The sequence below is a fragment of the Pleuronectes platessa genome, chromosome 7 (genome assembly GCF_947347685.1).
Source record: "Pleuronectes platessa chromosome 7, fPlePla1.1, whole genome shotgun sequence".
Taxonomy (NCBI): domain Eukaryota; kingdom Metazoa; phylum Chordata; class Actinopteri; order Pleuronectiformes; family Pleuronectidae; genus Pleuronectes; species Pleuronectes platessa.
In genome coordinates, this window is record NC_070632.1 from 10,703,029 (window position 1) to 10,721,817 (window position 18,789).

An 18,789-nucleotide genomic window follows, 5' to 3' on the forward strand; every position below is an offset into this window, starting at 1 on the left:
GTTCTCTGGGTCACTTTTGTTGCTTATGTTTCTTGCTGTGAGTCAGATCAGTTCCTTACCCTTCAGTGAGGAATAAACACACCTCTCCATCACTCTGCCCTTTTCTCAGGCCCCTGCTTGAAAATGACCGGCCCTAAAATTGATAGTGTACAACTCTGACACTACAAGGTCTTTATGAATAACCCTGCTTTCTATATAAAGGTAAGTTTTGACTCAATATAAAAAGTGACTACTCGATAAAGCATATATTTTGCCTAATCTGAATGAGAAGAATTTACCAATGAAGCCATATTGTCAGCATAAAGGTTTGAATAACATATGTGAGATGTTGCCAATACTTTATTAATTCATCTTAAATCTTAAAAAAGTCTTATTGTTGTTTTTGAATACAACAGTGAGTAAGGCAGTGGTGCTGCAGATGTTTAGACTTCTGTGGATCTAGAGATCTATGGCACAACATCATTGAATTGGATCAGGATGTGTCGGCCAACAGTGTGATCTTGTGTATTCCTTCTAATATATATTGCTACAGGCTGCAGCCTAGCCCTGAATATAGGAGTTGATTGTTATCAATGCACTTTTGCATGTGACTGATACAGATGATGCACATTATCCATTTATAAATCCTGCGAGTTCAAACTAAAAATCCAGTTAATTTCTTGTTTATAGTATAAAACGAAAGAAAATCTATTTTAGCATATGCATGTAATCGTTACGCTGCAAATTTATGTTATAGTATTTGTTAAGCACATGACTAGTTTCTTTGAAGGAGGAACATGTGCACGTGTTTCTCACAGCTGACAGCCTCCTCCTGGTGCTCACCCACACTCACCAATCTTCCTCTGAAATCCTCAGCGGATATTGATACTGACACTCAGGTCAGGTGATTAAATCACAATGAAGGCGGCCCCCTTTTTTTTGTCCATTGCTGTAAACACGTTCTCGGTTTGGAAAGTATCCGTTGTGAATCCCGCAGAATGAAACAGAACACAGGGGATCTATGTTCTAATAAATACAAACCTCGGCAGGGGTCAGAGGTCAAAGGTTACGGGACTGAGGTACAATGACCTCGGCACAGCGGGACATTCTCTCTATTCAAATGTGATTCTTTCTGCAGTGTGGCCTTTGTGCTACTGGCCACCCCCCCCCCCCCCCCATGTGTTGTCAATGGGATGCACGGAGAGAGAAGTAAAAATCACCTCCTTATCAACATCTAAACGTGTGTGGGGATTGTGAGAGAAGGCTGAAATCAATTCATGAATTTAAGTCCAACACTTATCTGAAGTTACAAAAATCCACATATTTGACAAATAAGTAGGATGTGATTTAAATAATTGTATTAGCCATCCTATATTAAACATAGAAAGCAAACAGATCAGTGGAATTCAAGACTTTGCCCCAGTGCTGAAACGGATTCGGAGAATTATCAAGATACAGAACAGACAGACTATATTAAGAGAACATTTTGACAAAGACAACTCACAGCTTTAGATTGTGAAATTATTTATGTGGCAACATCTTTCCCACATACACATCAGTTTGGACTGTGATAGTTTAACAGTCACCACAAATGGTTTCCAGTGCTTTTATTTACAGAAGAAAGTGACTAGAATTCATGTTACTGTACACTTTGATATTTTCCCTTTTTATAAATACCCATAGGGTAATAGGTCCTCAGTTGCTTTGAGTGCATTATAAAAACACACAACCCTAATTAATGGTTAATGCGTCCTCTACTAACCATACAAAACAGAGAACAAAGTACCAGTTGTAACATAGAAAATAAAGAACAAACCATGTTACAGAAAATACATACTCAAATATATATATACATATATATGTACATATATGTATATGTATATATGTGGTCACAGGGAAACAGCAGAAAAGCTTGCGACAAAACAAACTCACACAGTTGTTTTTGAGTCACAGCATTCAATCATTAAAAACACTATCCAAGATGAAGACACCTTCACACGCCGATCAAGGTCTCATGAGTTTCTATCTGTCACTCGTTAAGTTCTAGCTTTGTGCCACTGTTTGATACCGGTGTCCCAGGAGAACGTTAAGGCAGTGCAGTTCATCATTTATCTGCTGCAGTGAGTTCAGGACACGACGCTGCACAGGGCTGAGAAACCAGAGACAGGGGTGTCACTGAGATTGTACTGGTGTCAGTAACAGGTTACAACACACTGGTCCATCAGCCAGAGAGGTGACTGACCGACGGCTGGTTGGAGGATGTGCGCGGTGACTTGTGAGACCGACGAGGGCAGAGGTGTACATTCCTAAAAACAAAGGCACAGCTTGGCAGCAGCATTGCACTGTCAAAATGATTTTGCTGCAAGTTTTGACAATCTGTATGATTTAATAGTTTTCTTCCATCGCCTGCTGAAGAAACTTTTGACAAACACCGAGATCATCAGCGTGATTGACGGAATGAGTCTTTTCAAATTGTCTGTACGTCCACACCATGATTCCTTCGTGTACTTGATTGGAAGTGTCCAGAGACTTTGCATCCACCTGTGTGGCAGGTCTGGAGCTTGTACATAGCAAATCAGTGCTTGAAGGCTATTTAGCCCAGCCTGTGGTGGCCTCTCCATTGATATAGGCGAAGCCGGGGAAATGCTGCGAGTGTTCGTACTCTGAGTTCCTGCGTGGGCCCAGGGGGGAGTACATGTCCCCCGAGGTGGCATAGCGGGATGAATGCATAGGTGGGCTGGTGTAACAGCTGTTGGTCGGTGACACATCCGGCCAGCGAGAGGCCACAGGTGTGGGGTGCAACCGAGGAGTGCTGCCCATCAAGCAAGGCTCCATCCGAGACATCTGACCGTTGAGTTGGTACTGTTGAGGAGAAGAAGAGGAGGAGAGACATGAGTGGAATAAAAGCCATCACACTCCAACGTTTTTAACTTGTAAACTGAAACACAAATTTTCTCAGATCACTTAGAGAAGACATAAGTCCCGTGTCCTCCAAGCTACAGTCCTGTTCATATTATATGTGAATCTGTGATAACCATGTAACGTCGGGTGTGAACTGACCCTGCCACCAATCATTTCCTCTCAGGATAATTGCTTTACAAGTTTTAGCAGACTGGACAAAATAGAAAATTAGGCCACTTAAGTAAATTAGACATTAGCTGGAAAACTGGTCTTCCTGTGTTATTGTTGTTGCCCTTGGTGCCTGACCACAAACACCAGCTGAGGAAATCTGCGTGTTGACTGAAATATTTTCGGACAGATGTGGATCCGACAAAGTTTTCTATTGGTGTCAGCTCCATCGCCAACCTCTCGTACGCACAAAGCTCCGGCATTGTGCCCGATTTAAGCTCAGACAGTCTTTAAAAAAAAAAAAAAAAGGAAGTTAGACCCTTTTCCCTTTTCTCACTAAATATAAACACGACAGTCGAATCCATTATGGGCGACCACGGCATGGAAAAAGACAGTCACTGCAGGTCAGAGAGCAGGACAGACGCCTCAGCTGCCTCTTGTTCACAGGCAGAAAAGAAACCATTGAATAACAATATTTTAATAAACGCCCCCTTGCCCCGCTCTTTGGCGACTGGCTCAAACAGATGAAGAGACTATTGAGAGCTGGAGAGAGGAGTGACAGAGCAGGGCCCCTCTCTGCCCCGGCCGGGCCACCTTTCACTTCCCTGCTTCCGCTGTGTGGAGAGGCTGATTCTGGGACTTTAAGAAACACGCTGAGCGCTGAGGCCCCTGTCGGACCCCCCCCCCCCCCACCGTACGAGCAGTTGAGGCTCGAGGACCCTTAACAGGAAATTACCAGCAAAAGAGTAAACTCTCAGCAGCCGGGACATTAGCTGGAACACCACCGACTCGTCAAAACAACACCTCACTCAAGTGTAGGTCTGCCTTCACAGGACAGTTCAGAGACAGGCTGATGATATTCTCATTCAAAAATCAACTGCACATGAGCTGCTAGTGTGCAAATAAGGAGTACTTTATTATATATGAATTAAATAGGCATAACTTTATAAATACTGTATCCTGACATGTATTACAGGGCATAGTTATACTCTCAGGCTTCCAGAACATCTTCTTCTTATTATCAACTACAAAGCTAATTAAACCATCCCAAAATGTTATAATTATAACATAATATTCTGCAAATATGCATGATTTTGCATAATGTGTACTTCAGTTTTTAATTTAGCTGATTGCTAACTTAATATCTTCAGTTTAGGTACTCTCTTAGCAATGATGAGTAACTTATAAAACTTTTCATTTAACTTAATAGAGTGAATATATATTATATGATATATAAACAGTTTAGTTGCCTGAATTGTTTCATCTATATTTGTGATTTACGTTTTAAAAACTCGGGCCTACATTAATGGGTTAATTCATTTCAATTAGCAAATTCACTGACTGATTGTTATTGGATGGTCTTTGTGGTGGTGGACACTGACCTGTGCAGATGAGCGGTGGTAGGCGGAGTAGTGGAGGGGGGCGGGGAGCGCCGGCTCATGGGCCAGACTCGGGTACTGGCTCTGGATAGAGTGAGGATGCTGGTTGGCGTAGCTGCCGTAGTTGTAGCTACCAGTATACCTACAATACAGACAGCAATACGTTAAAAGAAAGTATTCAACAAAATGTGCTAGTTAAGTTACTAGTTTACTAAGCGTACGAAAACTTAACATAATCGTGAAAATCATGTAATTACCCATGCTCCTCTCTGTGGGTGTACACTGGCAACCGGTGTGCGGAGGAGGGAGGAGGGACGGGAGCGCTGTTCCTCATACAGGACAGCTGCTGTCCGGCCTCTGGAGCGGAGCCGCCGGCTGTTGTCACTGTGTATGTAAGGGACCAGGTATATGACTGAACAGCGCCTGGTAGACATATATAGACACAGAGACAAATGTGTTGGCGCAGAGAACCTATGCTCAGTGAACCCTGTTATACCCTGCGTGTGTGTGTGTGTGTGTGTGTGTGTGTGTGTGTGTGTGTGTGTGTGTGTGTGTGTGTGACTGATGCCTGCCTCACCTGTGGTGGTAGGGACTCCGGTGTACTCTGGAGACACGGCCGCTGTGGGGGAGCTGGTGGAGGAGACGCCCACAGAGTGGACGGAGCGAGCAGGGGAGAAGGATCCTGGGGACGGGGAGGTGGGAGTGGTTTCTTTCACCGGGAACTCCTCCTCTCTCTCTGCTGAAGGTGAGAAAAGACGACATTTTAATACAAGAGGCGGTGTTTGGTGTTAAAGAGCCAAAATAAATCTAGTTACTCTGAGAGGTTCAAACTCTTTGTGTTCATCAGTGAAACATGTTTGGATTGTAACTCAATGACATGAGAATAATTCAATAATTCAAGTTTCCTATTTTTCTATTCTTGCTCTTCTTGTTGAAGGTATATTACATTCGACTTATTAAACTATTCTATATCTATTAGTCAACAAACCCATAATTCCTTTTTTTGGGGGGGGGGTCTTTCTAATCTGCAATTATGCCCCATAATTGTCAAGTAAAATAAATACTAGGACATTTGAAGCTGTAAAGATTTTATTATATATTATTTTATTTTTATTATTTATTATATTGTTGATTACGTTGAATATAAACCAGTAAACATTTTAACCGACAATTATTTCAAGTCATTTCTCAATTAGTTTTTTGCCTTGTGAAATGTAACCTGTAAAAGAAAAAGGGGAAAATATATATCACAATTTCCTAAGCCCAAGCTGATGGCTTCACACTAAACAAGCGTATATAATTCAAACAATATAAACCCAACAAACTACTACATAGCACGTTTTCGCAGACAACCTGTTGTGCGTGCAGCGGCCTCACCTGTGCTGCCCTCACTCTTCATGGCCCTCATGAGGTCGTTGGCTCTCTCCTGGCAGTGCAGCGACTCCAGCAGGTAAAGAACATAATCATCGAACATGAGGTGGATCAGGTGGAAGGAGCCTGGACACAAACACACAGGACAAGTGTTATTCATCAGAAACAGCTTTGACCTCATCAGGTTAAAGAAGTGACTCGGTGACAGGGAGTGAGGCTCAGTTGAAAAAGATGCCAGTGGAAGACATTAATGATGACGACCATAAAGATGTTTCTAAAAGCATCTATTTGATGACTTCACATCCTGCACACTGACAGCACGGCCCCTGTTATTAGAAGGAAGCAAGTGCGCTGGTTTCCATGTACCGACCCAGGGCCAGAAATATGTCAGCTGACCCCGGGGTCGCACGGAAGACGAGACCCTGGCCTGTGAGGGAGTGTCACAATTGTGTCATTGTGCCGGTCGCTGCCGCCACCACCGTGCGCATAATAAACACTTGTGGCTATTTAGGGGGGAGCAGGGTATAATACTGACCGGTCGTAAAATGGAAAAGACAGGCAAACACATCATGTGCACGGTGGCGGGGGGTCGGCTTTTGTTAATTAGCTGTTTGTGCACGGAGACCTGCTCTATCAAAACACCGCAACCAGCTGTGTCTTTGATATTCACAGACACGGCCAAAGACACAAGTACAGGAAAGAGCAGCCATTTGCTTTTCTTTCATTTTCACTGCTTTTCACTTGGTGCAAACCTCGGCCGCCCACAACAAGCACCGGCAATTTGCAGAGTGATTTACTTGTTCGTCCTATTTGAGAATCTTGAAATGTTTACATGGTGAAGCTGAAAGTTTAAACCAGTTTCACTCATCAGTGGTGATATATGACAAACGCAATTTGGGCTTGGAAAGTGCTATATAAATAAAATGTATTATCATTACTTTAGAAATATGAGTTTAATCCACTCGCTCTTTTCATGGACATCCCTGGTTAAGAGTTATTAAATTTAAATTAAATTTCCAAATTTTGCTCAATTGGTTAAAGTGTAAAATGCTCAGTGCAAATTCTTCTAAGTGTTCATTGATCCTTATGTGGAGCAGAATTAAATTGAATTTCCCTCCTGCTGCAGGGATGATGACAAAGCATTAGTTGCTCACCGAAGCTGGGCGCGCTGTGGAGGGTCATATCCCGGATCACTCTGGTACCGAAACACGACCACATCAGCAGGAACTGCTGGGCCACCTTCTTCAGGCAGCCGGGCCTCTTCCCTGCCACCTAGAGAGAAGATTTCCATGAGAAAAGAGGGGGAAGGGTCGGGACGCCGGGGTAGAATTAACCCCCGGGTCCGTATTGGGGCTTAACCCTTAGGAACGAAAAACATGTCAACAAGTCAACTATTTAATTTGCCCCCGGGGACACGCCTTCCCATTGAACTATTGTCTGGGCAGTCCAAGACGTTGCCAGGGCGACCACATTTTACAAGCCCATATCTGGCCATAATGGACGCAAATGGGAAGCTTGAAGACATCATTAACTGGGAGGATTGCAGGCTAAGTGCCTGTGTGTAAAAAGACACGCAGCAACGAGTGGCTTTGAGCCGCAGGTGTCTTTTTAAGGGCAAAGTGATCTGCTGTGCAAATACTTTAAACATTTATCTGAAGTCACTTCTCAGAATCTGTTTAAATCTGCGGGACTTGACCTTAACACATTGACTTTTTTCAAAAATGTGCTGAGTCAGTGCACGTTTAAAGAGCAGTATTTTCTGTCTGACCTTGACGACACAGCGGTCCACCATGGTGTCCAGCCACTCGATGTACGCCTCGATCGGGGACTGCTCCTCCAGCAGGCGGTCGAACTCCTGATACACTGTGACAGGAGGCAGAACGTCAGGTTACGTAGGATTCAACATCACCCGAGACTAAAACAAACGTGTCCCTACGACAGCTTCTGCGTATCTGTGACCCCTGATCCCATCAGGACTGATGACTGGAGATGCTCCGCAGGGTGTTTCAGAGCAGAGGGAACCTTTTTAACCTTTAGCTCTCCATCATTACAGCTTTGACTCTGCCGGTCGTGGGAATGATTGTCACTCGGTGGGTTGTTTGCGTGAAGGTAAAGTGTAACTGTGTGTGCGGCTGGAAGTGTTCGAGTGGAGTCAGTTTAGCTGCATAGACTTACAATGGATAATGAGCTGCCTGTGCTCCTCTTGTGAGTCCTCCATGGTGTAAAGTGTCTGCTTGGTGATGCTGTTCAAGTCCACATTCCTCCAGTCCTCCAGCATTTGAAAGGTGATGTCGGAGCTGTTTATCACAGTCCGCGACGCCTTGGGGACAGATGCATCAACAATATTACTCACACGAGCAGACACCCGTTTCACTTATCAGCCGCGATCAGCCCTTCATATGGATTTTATTAAAAGAGAAAAAGCATTCAGAGCCCGACACATACCTGACAGAGATGGTTTAACGATGTTTGTCGCTTTAGAATCTGAGAAAATCTCCTCGATACTGGCAACAAAAAAATAAGAGAGTGGTTACTCCTGTGAATAATCAATTATTTCATCATGCATTCATTTTTTGTAGAATGCGTGTTTTTAAGATGTTACCAGTGGATTGATACTTACATTCGAATTTGATGTTTCTCAGGTTTTCAGGAAGGTCATGAAGTGCTATTTTAAGCCACTCATCGAGCTGTTTGGCAAATTTTCGAATAACCTGAGTCAAACTGTGAATGAGAGAAAACAGAAACATGGAAATCTATTAAAAACGCAGTAAGTGGAAAAGAAAAAGGACAAATCCTCACGTTTTGGAGGCTGGAAACATGGCGGAATATTAATTATGACTAATAATGGCTTTATTGAAAAATCATTTGAACAATTGAGTTTTTCCACTGGTTAATTGTTTTATTCACTCCTTATTTCAAACTCAAATATAATAATTGTGCTTAAAAATCCAGAACTGAATTAAAAGCTGACGAGTTTTTTAAAGTTTTGTTTTCTCCAAACTTTCCAAACTCGATTCAAAATGTTTCTGCAATTCTTAAATATTTTTTCTTGAAAAGTGGATCTTTCCTGTGAAATGATTAAACACCCTACTCAAGACAGAGGGTCGTTTAATACAATTTTAAAATGTATGGAGATCATTAGACAAACTGCAGATTTGCAAAAAATAAAGGTCTGTAGTCAAGTGGAGGCTCCAACCCGACTCACCTGTCAGGCAGTGCTTGCAGGACGGTGGGCATCAGCACCCCAGAGATGGCCTTATAGAGGATGGAGTCACAGACACCGACTATGTTCACCACCGTGGCGGAGCCGAGGACAGGGAGCATGTGGGGGGGCATGCCCTGCCAGAAGTGCAGCAGGAAGCTTTGGACCTGCACGCAAAAAACACACACACCATGACGTTACACACAAAGAGTTACACAAAGTCAAACTTTCTGCAAAAGAAAGTTTGATTTAAAATAAACAAGGGTTAGAAGAGACGCCTTGCCTCGTCGAAGTTGGCTCGGATCACAGTGTCCAGTATCCTCTGACAGTGCGTTCTGTACATCATGATGAAGGTTGACACCTGTGGGCAACAACACAACATTCATCTAATTGCCTCACACACTTAATAGCCTTTTTCTCTCTCTTTTGGTGGAAAACCAGGGTACAACAACAAGAGAATAAATCTTAAACAAAGCATGTGAACCAATAAATACACGTAACAGGTCTAGGCTGGAGCGGAGTAATATAAAACGAGCTTTAGAGATCAGCAAAACACAAACCATTTAAAATCATGGCCCCTCTTTAAAAGCTGGACAGCTAGTGCCTGTCCTTTGTCATTGCTAGATCTTATTATCTCCCCCAAAAGATTAAGAGTTAGTGAGGAGCCAGCATATAAATCCTCGGGGTCCTTCTCTAAACGCAGACCAAGTGGAAATCCAGATAAAAGAGCCAGAGGGGGCGCAGAGATGGCAGGGAGAGGTGGGATGAGAGGGGCGAGTGGGTGTGTGTGTGTGTGTGGGGGGGGGCTGTAAGGATGGACTTTTAAAACTCCTGTTTACCCTCTCCTCTGGCAGGCTGGCGGGCAAATTTAGGTCTTTGACATTTGGAAACTCTGGCAGGAGCGTCCCCAGCTTGGAGCGCGGTGAATACGCCACTGTCTGCTTGGTGACCTCTTTCTTCCCCGTCTCGTTCACCCACGCCGCTCCCTTCTTGGAGTACATCACATCATAGTACTGAGAGGACTCCTTCACTGCGATGCCGTAGTAGTGGTACCTGCGGAGAGGAGGAGACGCGGGTTATTCTTCCCCAGTCGAGTACGAGTAACACTACTATCGACAACTGTGAAAGAAAAAAATCAGCTTTTTGTATAAATTACAACTGTTTCGTAAAATGTCTTCTATCAGATCATTCTCATAAATCTATTCTCACCTGTGCTACAATTTTAAATCTTTACTTGTATCAAACTCAACATTAATCTGCTTTGTACCAGATAGATTTGTATAGATTTTCAGTAAACTGGAAAAATACATTTTCCTTTATGTTTAGAGATTTTTCGTGTTTTTCTATTCATGATTCTTTGTATTTTTGTGTTTAGATTTCTTTAGGACAAAAGCCAAACTAGACCAACTCACTTGGACTGCCCTCTCGTCCCCAGTCTTCTGGTAGTTAACGCTGGAAACTGTTGCCTTATGATCTGTGGATGTGGGAGAGAAACAGTTCATTTACATCAGATTAATCTGAGCCTTTTACATTAATTCATAAAAATTAAGTGAAAAAGAAAGTCAAATGAAGTCAATAGCATCTTTATAAAATATAGACTTGTGTACTTTTGACTCGGTGGATAGTAGAAATCTATGCGTCAGTAACAGTATGTATTAATGAACAGAAAAATATGTACACATAAAGTATACTCTGTAATACTCTGTACTTGTTCATTCAGTTCCTTATGATAAAGTGTTTAATAAAGTTTGTCAGCAGAACAACACAAACATCTCATCACTGTGTCCACTGGGAGGTCTGGGAGGAAAATAAAAGCTTTGAGAACCATCCATTTATGACATCCAGGGGTATTACTATTTTTTTTTTTCTATATCAACAGTCTCCCCTCATCCATCCCCTCTCCCTCGCGCTCTCTTTCTCTCCCCCACTCCCTCCTTCTTCCTCTCCTCGCTTTTTGTCCAAAGAGATTGGATCCTTGGTCCAGCTCCTGGTGCAGAAACTTTAGCAAACAGTGTAGCTCTCCATTGTGTGGGATGAAAAAAGAGGCCAAGCTGTGAAGTTTCTGTCAGGCCCCGCTTGATAAATGAGCAGACAGGGAGGCAGTCCGGGCCCTCTCTCGTTTTTTTGTCCTGAATCAATGAAGCCTTCCTAAAGGACACCCCACACTGCTCCAGCCACTGATCTAACATTCCGCAACATCTCACCCTTCCAAATTTCCTTTAATTACACATTAATCCAGGCCCCTTCTCTTTTTCAATATCTTCCGACAGGAGCTGCAAAGGGGCGGGGGTGGGCCTGGGGTTGGGGGTTGGGGCCGGAGTCCAGGGTACAGGGGATGGCTGGGGGTAGGACGGCTGAGGAACTTGTTGGGGTTGTGGGAACAGACGAAAGCACATCTCCTTTGGCTCTAGATTATGTGTTCAGTGAGCGGCCACAGAGCTTTGCTTCACACTGAGCTGCAGACGATATTACTCCAACACAGCAGCCAGAGCCCGGGCGAAACCAAGCCAGGCATGAAATGGTCCGACTGAGGCTCATTGACGGGATGTGATTATTGCTTTTCATAGAGGCTCTAACATCTGACTGCCGCCTCGGCTCTTCTTCTGCTTGAGTCCTTAATGACTTTCAATGACTTCTAATACATTTCAGGAGGATGGGTTCGAGTTAAACTGGATGAAGGTGTGAATGAGGACGTGTCAAGACTGTTTGACTTTCATCCGCACAAGAATTTAGTCTTACCTTTCCAAAACTGGCTGCGTTCACAGGCTGCGTGTCCTGCTTCTCACTGAAGTCTAGGTAATGCATGTACAGGGCACTTCGGGGGATGCACACACCTTCAGCTATCTCATAGTTCTCCTCTAGCCTGTGAGTAATGAGGTTCATCAGAATTAAAACAACTCTGGTATTTGTTAATACAACATGTTAACATAAATTAGATGAAATGAGAATACAATGACATTTCTGGTAGATATAGTGGAAAATGCTAATGGATTTTACAGCAGAGCAATAAAAGCATTTAATGAGGTGACCACAATGTAAATGTTTTTATTTATTTATGTAAGAGAGTGATTGGTGGAAAAATCCTGATAAATTCAAGACATTTCGACATTTTGGTCAAATTCTCTAACATTTGCAGACGTATTTTATCAGACTGTTTGGATATTTCCCTGGTTCCTGTTTCTGCTTATAAAACGCTGTGTTGGTTCAGGAGTCCTCCTGAATGTCAGGGTCCAGACAGTTAGAGTAATTAATGTGTAAATAAATCCTCTCTACAGGATGCACATCATACTCGCCATGGTACTGTAAAATGTATTTGCATTGACACACTTGCTAAGAATGTGAAAGAATGTCCAGTATTTCAGATCCCAAAGAAAAGCACAAGACAACACTTTGTTGTGTGTGTTAGGTCGACAAATGTCTGAAGAACTTTGCTGCCATTACTGATGTGGCTCTGATTTGTTGTATTTTTCTAATGTTCTTTGTTATTCTTCTGGGTTCCTTTTATTCACCATCTACATTCTGCCGCTGAAGCAAACTTTGCCTAGACAAAATATTGACTTTGATCGTAGATGATGCGTTACTGTATGTACCGCCCCCTAATGGTCCCGAAAAGAAACCACTCACTGCAGCTTTAAAGCCTTGGCTTGAGAATAGAAAAAATATCATCCACAACTTAAAAGTAACCAAATTAGAAAAGGCCTTTGGGACACATCATCACCAGGAGCTGCTGACGTTGCATTGAACCGCACATATTTGTGGAAATTTGATATTAAGTTGATTTATTCTATATGATTTATCATATTTAAAAAGGTACCGAAAGAGACAGTATCTGGCAGAATAGCTCTCACTGTGCTGTAGTTGGTGATGATGATCATGTAGCCACCAGATTTGGAAATTATTCCGGTTTCTGCAGTTTTCAATGTTTGTAAAAACAACCTCTTCAAAATTATAAGATAATATATGATATCATTAATTGATGACCACTTAATTATTAAGTGGTCCCTTCTCTGAAGGACAGAATTCAGAGTCGTGACTTTCATGACGGGAACAAGCTGCATTTTCACTTCTAACAATTTATTGATTTACATTTCTTACCTTATTTCTACATCTTAAATAAATACCTCTTAGGCACTTGTTTTCTAATGGACCATCCTGCTATAAGAGCCTCATGCTGCTGCTCAATGAGACATGACTTCATTTTTTTGTGAGTTATTGAAGATAGTCTTTGACCTGACTTTTTATGCCCCTCAAAAAACTTTGAACTCTTCTGAACGAAAATAGAAAAAGGAAATTTTCTTTTAAAGTTTTCACATTTTCAAAACAAATTAACTCAGTAATGTGTTTATCATTTTGTCCTGGTGTAAACATAGATCTTAGTTTTCCGAATATTTAGATGTAAATTAGGGTCCAACAGTCCTGTGACAACATGTTTTGTTTCTGGATTATTTCTCAATAAAAAAATGAATTTGTAAAATAAAAAAATACAATGTTTACATTTAATCCTTCTATAAAAAACATTATAAATATATTAAAGGGGGCAGTTAAAATATAATTTGAGTCGATAATGCGTCCCTTTAAGAATTAAATAACTGGTAAGTGACTCCACTCATCGTCCTCACCCTAGGTTTAAGCCCCCCCACAGTGCAGCTTAAATCAATATTAATATTCATTTAAGCCCATGTGTGTTTTAATGCTGTTAAGTAACAGGTGTCATTGGTCATGGGGCTCGGCCACAGGCCACAAGTATGAGCTTTGTATTTTGTACATGTGGAGGATGTGAAGTCAAATATACAATCTCATGAGATTATTTAGATCAATATTATTTAGTTAAATACAAAGCAATAAACCACACATGGGCTTAAATGAATATAAACACTGATTTAAGCGTGTGTTTTATAAATTTATGATATTAACATGATGAACCACACGGTAAAACATGCTCTCGTGTTTGTATTATTAAAGTCAGAATAAAATCAACTAATTGTAAAGGTGATATTTAGTATTCTCTGTATGTTACACAAAATTAGGGACAGCTTAACTAAAAATATTATGTTTTGAATTTGCTTTAGTTTTACAGAGGAATAAAGAATAAAACATTCAGATTTATTGTTAAACTCACCATTCCAGAGTAGCTGGTGTCGAATGTGGTTTAGAGGCTCTGTTATTTTCTTTTTCTTCTTCTGTAACAAACAACACGTGCAGAGTTTTACACATAACCGGACACAATGTGCAAAACGTGACATGATATTAACTAACACAGCAGTTTATGGGAATCCTCAGTGAATTCAGTAGATGAGGTGTAACAGCATTGGTCGTGCTTACGTTCATCGTTGGACATGTTCCCCAGAGACGTGTGACTCGAGTATCGCTTGCTCTCGCTCTCGTTGAGGCATCTTTCAATCCAACTCTCTAAGAAAAGACACCAAGGACCAAAGATCTCCTCTTATTACTCAGCAGAAACTTTGCATAATGTCATTTAGACGAGCGAATATGAAATTGTGGATCTGTAAGAACAATATAATTTTAAGAATTTAACACTGAACACTTATTTATTTTCATTTGGGTAAAAACATCACATGCAGCTGTTTTCTACTAACTTGAGCTTTTTACTTTAAACTGAATATCTGACAATTTAAAAACTGAATTGAACTCGCAGCCAAAGCCTTATTTACACAAACATGAAAATCGCTGCGTGCACAGACATTATAAATGTCACTAATGTGACAGGGTGAGCTGACAACAGTGGATTGTTTGGGCAGCGCAGCAGCCATGGCTCTATTTGAGATGTTTTCACAGAGACGGCAGGAATCCAGCATTGTTCCCAGGAGACTACGAGCGTACACACTTGCTTAAAAGAGCCTGTGCACATTACTGAGGCAGTCTGCTGGAATAGAGGCCATTGTCCCGTTTTAATTTCTACTTAGAAATAGCACGACTGGTGAGCTTTCTGTGACCGAGCTGCAGCAAAACACCAGAGCTTTCATGTGGAACCTGCCTGACCGAGTGGAAACCCATTTAAAATTGCTTTGATTTCTTCAAAGAAAGGATTTAGTATTTGATAAATGTCATTAAGAAATTTAATGTTTGGAATTGTGTCTTTATTATTTTTTGGGGTTTATTTAAATGCAAGGGTTAGGGTTAAAATTATTTTTCTATAACGCTAAGTCACAGCTTCTTCTTTATCAGCCAGTTGTATTACACTTAACATTAGAGATAGATTTGGGAGAGCCAAATAAAAAGCAGAATATTTTTCATTGAACTGGAAAATAAAAAACTACTATGTATCCCAAAATACTTTACGCTCCACATGCAAAACTAAAGTAAAAAAACTGTTACTAATCAAATCTAAAGTATAAACTGATCACAAAAGATTTATTTAATTGAGTAAATCTCCTTTTTTTCTGTTTGTGACCTGGCGACAGTCACCATTACATCTGTTGCTGGGACAGCCTGTTGGCAGCAGGACCTGTTGGTGCAGCCCATTCACAGAAGGTCAGGGACACTGAGAAGTTTGAGAAGTTTACACACGACGAGGTTCTGCATGTCGGTGTTCGGCGTGAGCTGACAGAAAAAAAGATGCGTCTGCGTGAAGAGTCCTAAAGTCACAGAGCTCGAAGACGTGCATAGGGTTTTGATTCACTTGTTTGATTAAGGTGTTTTAATAATTAGAAGCTTATTTTTGACTCTATTACAGATGCTGGGATTATCGTCAGATTTAATATTATTCTGATTATAAGTATTCTGTATAACATCCTAATTATAATGTCTCTTACACAATAAAAGAACCAACAGCCTGAGAATTTGCATATAACTTTGAATAAAACACCACATGTTGTCGCTGACATTTCTTAACATTTACTGACAGCGTTTGTTTCTGTTTGATGGAAGAAAAAAACGAAAGAAAAACAAATGAAACCAAATGAAAAAGTGAAACCAGTGAAGTGAAGCTAATTCTCCACAGAGGCTCAGATCTCAAGCTTCATTTGCCACAGGAGCAGATAAGTTGGGGATGGAAATAATTGGATTAAATTCGATCAACAAGTGAAACAGATGTTCTCTCATTTATTAACACACATTCAAGACTTCTCTGCTTTAAGCTGCAGCAGCAAAATGTGCTTTTTCCATGACTGAGGCTTAATGAAAATGCATTAATCAAACATGTTTTAATTTGAAGAAATAACTCCACCTCTGCATCACTTGATTTTCCTTTTTCTTTAAATTAAATACTTCAGTTTGCAGCTGAATATATTCTTAAGTGTTCCAGCTTTAGACTAGAAGCAGAAAAAGAAACTAAAAACAGGTGCATGATGCTGCTCATTGACGTGCACTTGTTTTTATTTCCCCACAACTACTGACCAGTGAAATTTCTAAAACTACTTCTACTGAACAGACAAGAAACCACCTGTTGTAGGCTTTAAAGACTACTCCATGTTTTCTGGGACTTTTCCTCAATCCACAGAAGTCACACTTCTCATTACTGCACGTGACCAAAAACACTGTCTAACAGATCCTGAGTAATTAAAACGTTAAAAAAAGAGATGAGAAAAAGTTGAAAATCAACAGCCAGGCAGCCGGACGCCCCCACAGAGCGAGTTTGAGACGTCCAGAGGAGCAGCAGCAGAAAAACTCAACGCACAACGTCTCTGAACAGAAGCAGATTTCCTTCACACATCCACACAAGCAGAGTTGAAGGGGACTGACCTGTGGAATCCATATCAGGCTCCTCCAGCAGCCCGCAATGCATCCTCTTCCCATCAACAACGCTCGGCTCCTCCAAGAAAATGGCTTAGTGCACGCTTCCCCCTCCTCGGCGGCTCTCCCCTGGTCTCGCTCGGTGTTTCCGTGACCACTGCCCGTCACAGGAGATGTTGAGGATCTGAGGTTCGCCCAGAGAGGGGTGGTGTTGGCGGAGGAGAGGGGGGAGGTGGGAAGAAGGGAGGAAAGAGGGTGGTGGGGTGGGGGGGGCTGGGGGGGGTAAGAGACTCCAGAAAATCCAGCGGGGGGAAAGCCAGACCCGTCAAAATGTTTGCTGATGTTTCATGGGAAAGGGGCTGATTTTATAGGAGCCCTGATGGGGACATGTCATTGATAGGCTTGGAAGGCTGATGAATGGCCCCAAGTCAGATGGGGATGTGGCAAGGCTCACTGGAAGTCTTTTGTGGGGCTGTTTTGAATAAGAAAAGCTCCCTCCCGACGGAAAAAAAGAGGCTTAGATCTACACAGTCCCAACACTGTGGCCTCCCCATCTTCCATTATGGCATTTAATTTAAGTTTTATACACCTCCCAGCTCCAGACAAACATACACAACCTCTGCTGCTGATCCTAACTGCGGCTTCACGTCCCTCAGAAACTTGTTGCCACATTCCCTCATCACCTCATTCCACCATTAAACGGTGTTTGTGACAACTCCGCCGCACGGCCGACGCGTCATGTGCTCAAACATGTATCCACACATGCTAGAAACGGCACAAGTGTGGATTTATTAATGGGCGTTTTCACCTCTTTTCGCTCACTCTTTTGCTTAGTTTTGGTGTGCCTGGGAGAAGAGGGAACGGTCACAAAGGGGGGGAAGTAAAAGTGCAAAGCCCGAGGCTGGGAGGGCTCTGATGGAGTGCCTGAGAGCTGGAGAAGGGAAAGCTGTGATTAGAATATGAATGGAACCACAGGAGAGGGGGAGAGGAGAAGGGGAAAGAAGAGGGGAGAGGAGAAAGGCGGATTATGGCTGAATTACTCACCACACCATGGATAGCAAAGGGAGGACTCTCTCCTGCACTGCGCAGGCGCTGATGCTGCTGCTCGCCGACACACAACGTGCAGCCACCTGGGAGCACGGGTGGGACAGGGCGGCAGCAACATGCCACGAGACAACGTGCACAGTCACAGTTTGTTAAAACAGGGATGTGTAACTGTTCAGGGTCCGACAGGAAGGAGAAAGCTACTGGAACAGGGGGGGGGCGGAAAAGGACAAGACGACTAAAAAAACTAAAGAAATTCATTTTGACGTTAAACTGAATAAATCACAAGTAAAACACTATAATGACCCTTTAATAACTTAATATTCAAAAGAGGCCTAAATGGTCGTTAGTGCAAAACCGTGACCCCAACATAGGATCTAATTAATTTCTGTCAAATAAGGAGGAGGTGGAGTCAGCCGGACGCTCTTTTTTTTTTCTTCATCCCGTTATCTGCTTATTAGAGCCTCATAAAATAGGACAGGTGCAGCCTCCAGAGAGCCTCTTCCACTCGTCCTATTCTCACACACACAAACGGATGTGTGCTGCTTTTGTTCAGTGAAAAGGCCCCAGTTGAGTCATGTGTGTATGTGCGAGTGGGGGGTATGGTTACGCTACATACGACACGTTGCTGGTGTTAAGGCTTCGGTTTGAAAAGAGGAAACTGTACGACTCAAAGAAACTTTCTCTTCCTCCTGCTGACGTGAATGAGGCTGCTGCTCTGTTTGTTTCTGTACGTTGTCCCTCAGCCTCGTTGTGTTTGTCCTCCAGTCGAGTCACCCTCCACTTTCCACTGACAAGCATAAAAACATCTTTTAATAAAAAATAAACACAAATAAAACTCATTTTAAACGTGTTATAAGCAGATGGTTAGTTTCTGATGGATGTTGTTACATCAAGCAGAAAATATGTATCAACAATCCATCAATCCATCATGGACTTAGAGATAATTAAATGTTTTTGTTTAACAATTTTCATAAATGATTATTTATTTAATAAATTAATTTGCAACATAATTTCATTGTTTGAGTTGTTTTGAGAAGAAATATCGAATGT

The 18,789-nt window shown here is 42.0% G+C and overlaps 1 protein-coding gene across 1 annotated transcript; it reads right to left on the reverse strand.

The window, feature by feature from the left end:
• Positions 1-1,320: 1,320 nt before the first annotated feature.
• On the reverse strand, positions 1,321-16,947 carry rfx4 (regulatory factor X, 4). Its single transcript, XM_053426565.1, has 18 exons — positions 16,702-16,947; positions 14,323-14,409; positions 14,120-14,180; positions 11,740-11,863; positions 10,413-10,474; positions 9,840-10,053; positions 9,284-9,361; positions 9,004-9,167; positions 8,419-8,519; positions 8,244-8,302; positions 7,974-8,118; positions 7,567-7,661; positions 6,953-7,070; positions 5,805-5,924; positions 5,005-5,166; positions 4,685-4,850; positions 4,431-4,569; positions 1,321-2,841 (listed from the first exon to the last, which is right to left on the reverse strand). Exons 1-18 carry the CDS (start codon positions 16,742-16,744, stop codon positions 2,569-2,571), a joined length of 2,211 nt encoding a protein of 736 aa, XP_053282540.1. The 5' UTR covers positions 16,745-16,947; the 3' UTR covers positions 1,321-2,568.
• Positions 16,948-18,789: the final 1,842 nt, after the last annotated feature.